General features: G+C 36.6%; 1 protein-coding gene across 1 annotated transcript in view; it reads left to right on the forward strand.

The window, feature by feature from the left end:
• The first annotated feature begins 1,735 nt into the window (after positions 1–1,735).
• LOC107719870 (glycosyltransferase-like protein LARGE1) overlaps positions 1,736–10,011 on the forward strand; it is a 32,576-nt gene continuing 24,300 nt past the window's right edge. The window contains exons 1-2 of the mRNA XM_016527412.1: positions 1,736–1,880; positions 5,084–5,268. Of these exons, the coding sequence (XP_016382898.1) occupies positions 5,163–5,268 (106 nt within the window). The 5' untranslated portion in view covers positions 1,736–1,880; positions 5,084–5,162. The remainder of the gene's footprint in view (positions 1,881–5,083; positions 5,269–10,011) is intronic.

Below are 10,011 nucleotides of genomic sequence, written 5' to 3' on the forward strand. Positions count from 1 at the left end.
AGACAAATACAATATAGCAGCAATGACAGACAGAGTGAGCATGGTATATATAGATGGGATAATGAGTAAATGACTAACAGGTGAATATGATCGGAACTGATAAACAGGTGCTCATGATCAGACAGAATGACAAGCAAGGGAGGGACTATGGTGGAGTTAAACACATAACAAGAAACTGGAGAGCGCCCTCAATTGGCCAGTCCAGGGCACCACAACCAGACACTGTGACAGAAACAGGTTTTTACCAATTGCCTCATTGAATCTGAGGTTTTATTTATGTTTGTGTGCTGTTATGATATAGAATTTTAAAGTGATTCTATTATTATTCTGCATTGTCTCATGTACAGCACTGTGGTCAACATATGTTGTATTAGTATGTGCTTTATAAATAAAGTGAACATTGAACATTGAACATTTTGACAATCTCATTTACAATAAAAAGAAAAATGACACTTCCTACTAGTGAAGAAAAGAAAAGTAAAAGAAGATAAGTATTTTTCTTCTGTAAATTGTCTCCAAAGGAATTATTTGCACATAAGTCATTCACTAGCATGCATGAAACAAAAATTTGGTTTCAATTATTTACTGCTTATATTGTTGCATTGCAGTGATTTCTGGACATAAGGGCCATGAGTGCATTTACATGAACGATCTAAGACCAGTTGTGTCTAACAACCCGACTGCTTAAACAGGGATGAAAACCATCCATTTGTTGTGGATGGAGGGCATAAAACAGAAACTTTCCTGTGTGTTAAGTGCTTATGCTTTTAAAATGAGCATCAACTTAAAATAAAATTTAATAATTGCTGAATTATTGAATAACTGGATAATTGCAAAGTTCATGAAATCATGTCTTAAATAATAAAAGATTTAAACAAAATTGATATTCATATTCATTTTTTGTGTCTCTGAAATGTTATTTACATATTGCATTTATATGCATGAAACTGACATCAATAAACACATTTTCCACTCATTTATAACACAACTTAGTCCTTCTAAAAACTGAAGTTATTATATGCTCGCAATCCCAGCTGGGCCAATTTTTATTTATTTATTTTTTTTTTTTTGTAAAATAGCAATACATTACATTTACTGTGGAACTATTATGACATGTTTTTTTTATTATAGACAAGAACACCCAGGTCTAAATAATCTGTATTCATATGGCAAAGGGTGGCTAAAAGACAAAACTGCAAGGGGTACAAACAAATATGTCACAAAAAACAGCTTTCAGTTCAGCTTAGCTCATGTTAGCTACATGTTGGTGTTGCTCAGTAGGCTATACTGTGTAGTACGATAGAAAGCAAAGCAGCTGGTGCGCTGGCTGTACTGAATCCTATCCATTCTTTCCAGGTCGTAGTGAAAACACATTCGCCTGGACTGGATTGTGGATTGTGGACTGAAGCAGTGATTGGAGGATATGTTGGGAATGAGAACTGGAGGAGGCTGGGAAACAAACAGGGAGTGTTAAGACTAGAGGCCGCCGTGTTCATATTATACGCATCGATATCACAAAATTATCGAATAAACGGCGTGTTTGGCGGATTGCAATGCACACTTAGCGTGCAGGGAAACCTATATTTCCCGCAGATCTTTACTAAAGACAAACCGCATCAATCAAGTCCAGCATGCGGCATTTTTACGCGCTGATCTTGCATATGAAATGAACACAAACGAGTCCTGAGACTGACATATCTGTGGTATATCTCCTCTCGGTGATTCTGACTGGATTTGTGAAGACGTTTGACATTAAAGGCGTTAGTTCTTCATTCATGCACATATCGCACGGATACTGAAGATCATCTGTTTGTCGGTCATTTTGGGTTTATTTTAGTGACGATGAAGGACTTGTTCAGTCACAATTGATTCAACATCAGGTGAGACGGCATGCGTTGAAATAACAGTCCTACAATTTGCAACCAAAATCACCTTTAAATCACATGAATGGTTCTTCGTGCCGTTATGGCCCTTGTGGACTCATCTTTAAAAAAAAAAAACTCTTAAAACACTTCTCACACTCTCATTAGTTTATTTAATTCGCTCGCTAACAATGTTCAACAAAGGACAAAGCCCACTTGCGTCATGTCCCCTGTACCGTTATGAGTAAATATCTTTTCCACCACATCTCAAATCACCATTCATTATGTGAGGGAAATACATTTAAACATTTTTGTAAGAAAATGGCCGACTCTTATCTTGCTACAGCTAAGTCCACTGTTATACCTGCGACATTTTAATTTGTGTATTGTTTTCACGCAATAAATATTGAAATGGTTTATAAACACGGTGAGTTCAACAGTAAACGACGATTGTGTGGAAATCGGTTATAAAAAAAATATTGGTCGAAGTCATTACATAAAAGTCACACGAGAAACAAATAAACAAACAACAACAAAAATGAAAATGTTTAAAGTTTGTTTTAGTGCGACCTTATATGTATAAAGAGAAGTTAAACCCATCTCAACATATTTCTTCCATTTTTTTTGCTAATAATTTACTACAGGTTTACTGCATTAACAATATTCGTGGCATTTTGAGTAATTGTGATTACTTTGTAGTTTCAGACTTTGTTGGTATAGTTCTTTAAATGGTAATCAAAATCAGTCACCTGAAATAGTGTTTGTTTCCTTAAGCTATTGGAGGGCTATTCATACAATAATATTTACATTGATTTATCATAGTTTAATTACTCACAGTCTGATATTGTCACTGTAAATGTTTTGTTTGGAGTCAGGGGCTCAACTCTGCTTTGTTTTTTATTTATTTATTTTTTTTAAATGATTGCTTTACTGATTGAGTATATACATATACTAGTGTTTTAAGATGTTTCTTCTATACAATTTTACAAGATTGAATTTGGAGATGGAAATTTACTTATTTGCATGTTTGTTTGGTAGCAAGATCTACAGTGTTTAACTATTAGGCACAAAGATTTTCAATTTAAAATGCATAGCAGACTTCGTATGTTTTTTTAAGCACTGTTTTTTTTAATTTTTTTTATAAAGGTTAATAATAGTTAAAGTTAAAACAAGAGTGAACATTCATCACAGTTTTCTGTTAAAACAGCTCAGTAGTGTTATGAATGTAGTACATAAACTGTAATGTAGACAGGCATATCTGGTGTTTGTTACTGGTATAATGGAAAGAAGGATGCCGTCAGTAGCAGCATTTATCTGTGTTTTAGTTCATAAGCAGGGTTTATGAAGATTTTGAACAGATTTAGTCACAGCAGCATGATCATACACTATGATGCTTCGCATTACCACAGCTTGAATGTTGTCTTTATTGCTGACACAGCAGCTGCTGAATCTAAGGCAAAACCAACCTCATGATGAATGTTTCAGCCTATTCTTTAGCACTGCAGTAAGGAACCTGAACATCCATAGTAGTAGTTCATTAATGTTGAGATTGTGTAGTCGTTACATATCTTGGCTGCTGACTGAATGGTTTCAGGTTTGAATTCAGGTGTGAGTGGCTTTTATCACAGTATGACATCACAGTCAGAAACTGTCAATATATATATATTTTTTTTTTCTGGAAATGCATGTTTGCTTGATTATTTTCTCTTAAATTTGGAACCTGAGTCCTGTTCCAAACAACACACTTAATGTACACTTACCGTCTTAAAGTGGCTTGACAAAACGGCTTCACATTATGAAACACTTGAATTTAAAGTAGGGCTGCAACGAACGATTAACAAATAAATAAAGGTAATCACTTCAGCTTTTGAAAATCATATGATGTAATTCCAATTATTATACAATTAATTTATACAAATAAATATATTTTGCACACAAAATGAGATGACCGAGAAACTCTTTCTCTCGCAGAAGAAACCCAGGAAATGCATATCGCTGCAGCTGAATAAACAGAAGATTCAACTGCTTTCATTGATTCAACGTGACTAATAAACACACGACCACGGCAATATACGGTTTATCTGAGTTCTTATTATTATAATTTTCATTAAAATAAAGTATATTTATAATGCAATGCCTTTATCACTGCTTAAATACTATGAAGATGATTTCCTGCTGATTACAGAACCGGCATTACTATCAAAATGCGCATGACAATCGCATTCGATTAATCGTGCAGCCCTATTAGCTATCATCATTTTATCATTAGCTAGCTCAACAATGAAGAGCTGCTTTATAACAGAAAATAAAGTTGTAATTTTTAAATGAAAGCGACACTGACTCTGTTTTTCATGTTTAATACTGTAAAGCTGCTTGATTTGAGGCTCTCTATTGCATAAAGTACTATATAAATAAACGTGACGTGACTGGACTTTACTGGAGTGCCGAACTGCAGAGCTCATGCAACATCCACACATCGCTGTAATCAGATACTTTCTTAACTGATGCTTTCTCACCGCTGTCAGGTTTTGTTGTGTTTATTTTGTTATTGAGAGGAGAGTGCGCAGCATATATTTACATATTCATCCAAACGCCGCTCAGCAGCTTCAGGTTCGGCTGCTCAATGCGCTGAAGCGCTGTGTCTTCTCTTGAATTGCATCTAGGAGAGCTGAATTACAGTCTTGCGCTACAGCGCCACACTGGTCAAACTGCATTATTGCAAGCTCTTACATTAGGTCATTTGAGATCAGACGACTACTCAACAACAACAATATTTGTCGACAATTTTTTATTGTCAATGTTGTCGATAATGTCGACTAATCGTTTCAGCCCTAATTCAAAGCAAAAGATGGTTTGGATCTGTTTGGACTGGCAGTGCTTGAATTCATTTTGGTGATATTTGCACAACATATTCTGGTAGATGAGTATTTTGTTGTTATGAACAGAGATGGGCATAAATACATGAAAATGTATTTAAAATACAAATACAAAATACTGTGTGGAAAATGTATTTAAATACAAATACAAAATACTGTGTGGAAAAATGTACTTAAATGCAAATTACATTAGATTTTTTTTTTCAAAGGCTTTAAAATACAAAATACAAAAAAGTATTTTGTATTTCAAATACGTATTTTAAATGCATGTATCTGAAATACTGGCCATCCCTGGTTATGAACATATTTGTGCTATCGCTAACACTACTTTTTGTATTTTTACAGAGCAGTGCCATGCAACCCCTGTCCAAACAGCTAATGCCCACATAGAGGTCTCTGATCAGACACCCTCTGGCTGCAGAGGATGCTGGGAATGTGTCGTGGGCGCAGGAAGTTTGTGGCTGCCTCCCTCGCCCTGATCTTTATCCCAGCCCTCACCTGGCTCTATCTGTCATCCGCAAATTTCACAGGTATGAGACCACACATCACAGATGTATTTTCTGTAACTGATGTCTCAAACTCAAATCATAATAAGTTCTATTCAGAAACAATATATTCTTGAACACAATAGATGCACATGTGCTCCTTCTTGCACATAATGTTTGTAACTAATGTTGATTTAGTTAAAACCAAGGTCAGATCTTACTATGTGAATTGTGGGTGTTTTTTTGTTTTTTTTAGAGTAAACACCATTTACTCTGCTGAGTATGGTTTTATATGATGCCTTTTCCACCACTGCACTGGCCCATTCTTTCAGTTTGGGACACTGTTTTTCAATGTCTTAGAATAAAACTACTGACTGTTGTATTACCTGCCATAATAACAGAATGTACACATTTTGATACATTTGGTATTTGGAACTTGTCACCTAATAGGCATAGTTAAGGAGTTAAAAAAAATTTGGAACTAAACCAGCAACTTAAAACGTCCATAACCTGTAGCCAGAATGGTTTGACAAAAATGCTTTCCCGAATGCTGTGTAAAAGGGTACCTATTTCCAGCTGGCATTTCCAACATAAATTCTTTTATACATTATGTACATTAATAGGCACTAATGTGTATAAATAATGGATGAAATGATCTGTGGCAATTGTATTGTATTTGTATTGCATTTGCGACTGAAATTCTCATTATCATTTGTAATTTTTGAAACAGTACCTTTATTTTTAAAACAATACATTTATTTACACATCTAAGAACATTTTAACAATTATTAAATGCCATTTCACATCGAGCATGCATTAATGCACACCAATACGTTGCTATCTACCAACAATCAGCTTGTTGAAATAACAGATTTTACTGGTTTACATGACATAGTGACACCACGACATAAACTTCTATGTATCTGCATTTTCCATTCGTTATGTGAATTGTCATATTACAGCATTAAAACCCCCAGAGTATTTCAAAATGTCAGCAGGAAACTGACAGACTTGCAAATTTATTCTCCCCTCATGTTTGTAGTTTATATCACTGTACCTTTAAACACAGATTAAAGTGTTTCCATGGCATACAAAATTGGGATAATGGGCAAAAATCTAGCTGTGTCAATCAGATTATGCTTAAACCATTTATGACCTAACACGATAACAGTGTAATGCATTTACATGACCACATGTGCTTTTAGCTTAAAGGGGTCCTATTATGCTTTTTCACTTTTTTAATTTTAGTCAGTGTGTAGTGTGTATGTTTGGGCATAAAAAAGATCTAGAAAGTTACAAATCCACTCCAAAGGGAGATATTTCGTTTTTTAAAAATCCCTTTTCAAGAACTACAACGAACGGCTCGTTTGGACTACAGCGTTTGTTTTCCGGGCTTTATGATATCACAAAGCGGCTCATTGGAATATCATTACAAATAATTCCCGCCTACAGAAATTCGAATGGTTAGGGGGTGGGGAGGGGCGAGGTTGTGGTTAGAACGCTTGGTTGAGTGAGTGCATCAGACGAGACGACGAAGAAGAAGTGCTGCTGCAGAGTTAGTGCATCAGAAAAAACGAAGAAGAAGAGCTGCTGTGTGCTGTAGCGTAAAATTTTCGGTATGTCTAGAACAATTCTTACTAGTATAACACGACGTAGCTGGGCGCCGCGGACAGACGCCGAATGGCGCCGCCGGTGTGCCTACACTCATAGAAAATAATGTATTTGAATTTTAAAGACGTGGCGCGACGCTGCGCTTCTCGTCCGGTGCGCGACCGCCTGAAACGCTGTTTTTTTCACCTCCGTGCCCAAACGCCTTTGTTTGGGCTTCCGAAAGCGGATGATGTCAGGAAACAGTGCTTGCAATTTATTTTTTAACTCTGTTCCTGAGCATTATAACCCAAATTTGCTATTGTGTGCTGCGCATTTTACTGAGGACAGCTTCCACAACACAACACAACACGAGTGCCGGATTCGCCCAAAAGTTTTTGTTGAAAGACGGAGCAAGGGGCGTGGCAGTAATGACAGTAATGAAAAGCTGTTCGCCAATCACAACGCACTGGGACAGCTAACCAATCACAACACATTTTGCTTTTCGGAAGGCGGACCTTCATCAAAGCCGGAACTAATCGAGCCGCTTGTGCCAGCCTGGGGAGAAAGGTATTTTAATAATGTAAATTATGTGAAAAATAATGCGTTTTTCGAACCACCAAGCATGAGAGCATGTTCTAGTACACCCCCAAAACAAAATCAAGACTTTGTAAAAGAGCATAACAGGACCCCTTTAAAGCTAAGAATCACTCTTATTCTCCCAGTTATTTAAGACAGCTCGAGAGGTCTCTCAAGTGGTCAGGAGTTGCCAGTAGGGGCTTGTGATGGCGCTGAGGAGACAGAGACGTGCGCGAATCTCGCCTACAGAAATTCGAATGGTTTGGGGGGGGGCGAGGTTGTGGTTAGAACGCTTGGTTGAGTGAGTGCATCAGACGAGACGATGAAGAAGAAGTGCTGCTGCAGAGTTAGTGCATCAGAGAAAACCAAGAAGAAGAGCTGCTGTGCTGTAGCGTCAAATTTTTGGCATGTCTAGAACAATTCTTACAAGTATAACACGACGTAGCTGGGCGCCGCGGACAGACGCCGAACGGCGCCGCCGGTGTGCCTACACTCATAGAAAATAATGTATTTGAATTTTAAAGATGTGGCGCGACGCTGCGCTTCTTGTCCGGTGTGCGACCGCCTGAAACGCTGTTTTTTTTCACCTCCATGCTTAAACGTCTTTGTTTGGGCTTCCGAAAGCGGATGATGTCAGGAAACAGTGGTTGCAATTTATTTTTTAACTCTGTTCCTGAGCATTATAACCCCAATTTGCTATTGTGTGCTGCGCATTTTACTGAGGATAGCTTCCACAACATGAGGGAGTACAGTGCCGGATTCGCCCAAAAGTTTTTGTTGAAAGACGGAGCAAGGGGCGTGGCAGTAATGAAACACTGTCTAAGCTGTTTGCCAATCACAACGCACTGGGACAGCTAACCAATCACAACACATTTTGTTTTTCGGAAGGCGGACCTTCATCAAAGCCGGAACTAATCGAGCCGTTTGTGCCAGGCTGGGGAGAAAGGTATTTTAATAATGTAAATTGTGTGAAAAATAATGCGTTTTTCGAACCACCAAGCATGAGAGCATGTTCTGGTACACCCCCAAAACAAAATCAAGACTTTGTAAAAGAGCATAATAGGACCCCTTTAAGCATAATTGGTTGGAGAATGTGCATGTAAACATGCTATTTTTTGTATCCTTGTACCAACAGTTAAACATAAAGATCATTTCAGATGTTTGGATTCATCTGAAAAACATGCAAAAACAAACTATAAAGTTGGTTTTTGTGTTTAATTTTGTAAAGTAATCATAATTTTGTAAAGTAATGCAAGTAATGTTTTTTTTTCTGTTTTTTTCTACTAAATGTTGACATGTAACATTGTATCAGCATCTTAGATTTTGGACAATTTTTTGTGTTATGTGCTGTAAAATGTAACGATATAAACATTCGAGTTCATTCCGCTAGTCGTACTTTTCTAGTTAGTAAAGTACTATAGGGCCACTGAAGCATTTTTACACTGTGTGCTGAATGGAGTCACTCTAGCCTGTCTAAAAATGATGATTTACTCCAGTGGCTTTTAATGACTTTTGGCTCAAAGTTAAATGTTTTTGCTGTCACTTTATTAACTGTGAATTAATTATTACGCCTCTGATTCATGCTCACTGATGTTGAACAGCTCAAATAATGTATTGAAGTTTGTTTCTCTAGGGCAGGGGTCTCCAACCTTATTTCATTCGGGAGCTACTTTTTAAAAATTAAAGCGGCTGACAGCTACCAATGTAATACAATACTTAAGTCTCTTAAATAATGTATCAATCCAAACTGTTATGCACGGCATCGTATATATATATAAAGGATGAGTCCGAATGATCAATTAAAAAAATTATCTGCTCCATAAACAGTTCTAGATAATCTAATGTGCATTCTAAAAATCCCAACACTTCTGATAACAAGGTAGCCTATTTTCCATCGACTGGTTAAGGTTTACAACAAAAATTTGGTCAGATTTTTGCATTGGTCTGTACAGTGGGGGGTGACATGTTCGGTTCACTTAGTTTTGTCGTGGCCATGACATAATAACTTGTGGGAACGTGATAATATGTCGTGGCCACAAGATATTAATTTGAGGGAACGTCATAATAACTTGTGGGAAAGTGATATTATGTTGTGGCCACGAGATAATTTTGCCGAGGTAACGACATCCTTATGTCGTTGCCTCGAGATGCTATATGTTGAGGGAACGACATCCATTTCTCTTGGACACGACTTCTTATGTTGAGGGAACGACATATTTTTCTCGTGGCAACAAGTTTAATGCGTAAACATACCTGCGTGACCATAGCAACCCGGGATTATCAGAGATGGATTCATTAATATTTTATTTTGAATTAAGAAATTATTATATTATTTATTATAGAAATTATTACATTATTAAATTATTATATTAACCATAGGCCTTGGCTACCGGACTGTATTACGTGCGATAGTCTGCATTCAAATGAAGTTTAACATGAATAAATGTTACATAAAGTGCATAATATAAAATAGGCTTACAAGAAAACATTTTTATCCATCCTACAGTATTGTAAGTCCATAAACCGATCATCTTTTCCCCGTAATTTTTGCATATTATTATTATTATTATTATTAGCCCTATTATTATTGGTTATATTTTTATATTCGTTTATATTCATTTT

The sequence above is a fragment of the Sinocyclocheilus rhinocerous genome, unplaced genomic scaffold, assembly GCF_001515625.1.
Source record: "Sinocyclocheilus rhinocerous isolate Xijiao unplaced genomic scaffold, SAMN03320098_v1.1 scaffold2196, whole genome shotgun sequence".
NCBI lineage: Eukaryota > Metazoa > Chordata > Actinopteri > Cypriniformes > Cyprinidae > Sinocyclocheilus > Sinocyclocheilus rhinocerous.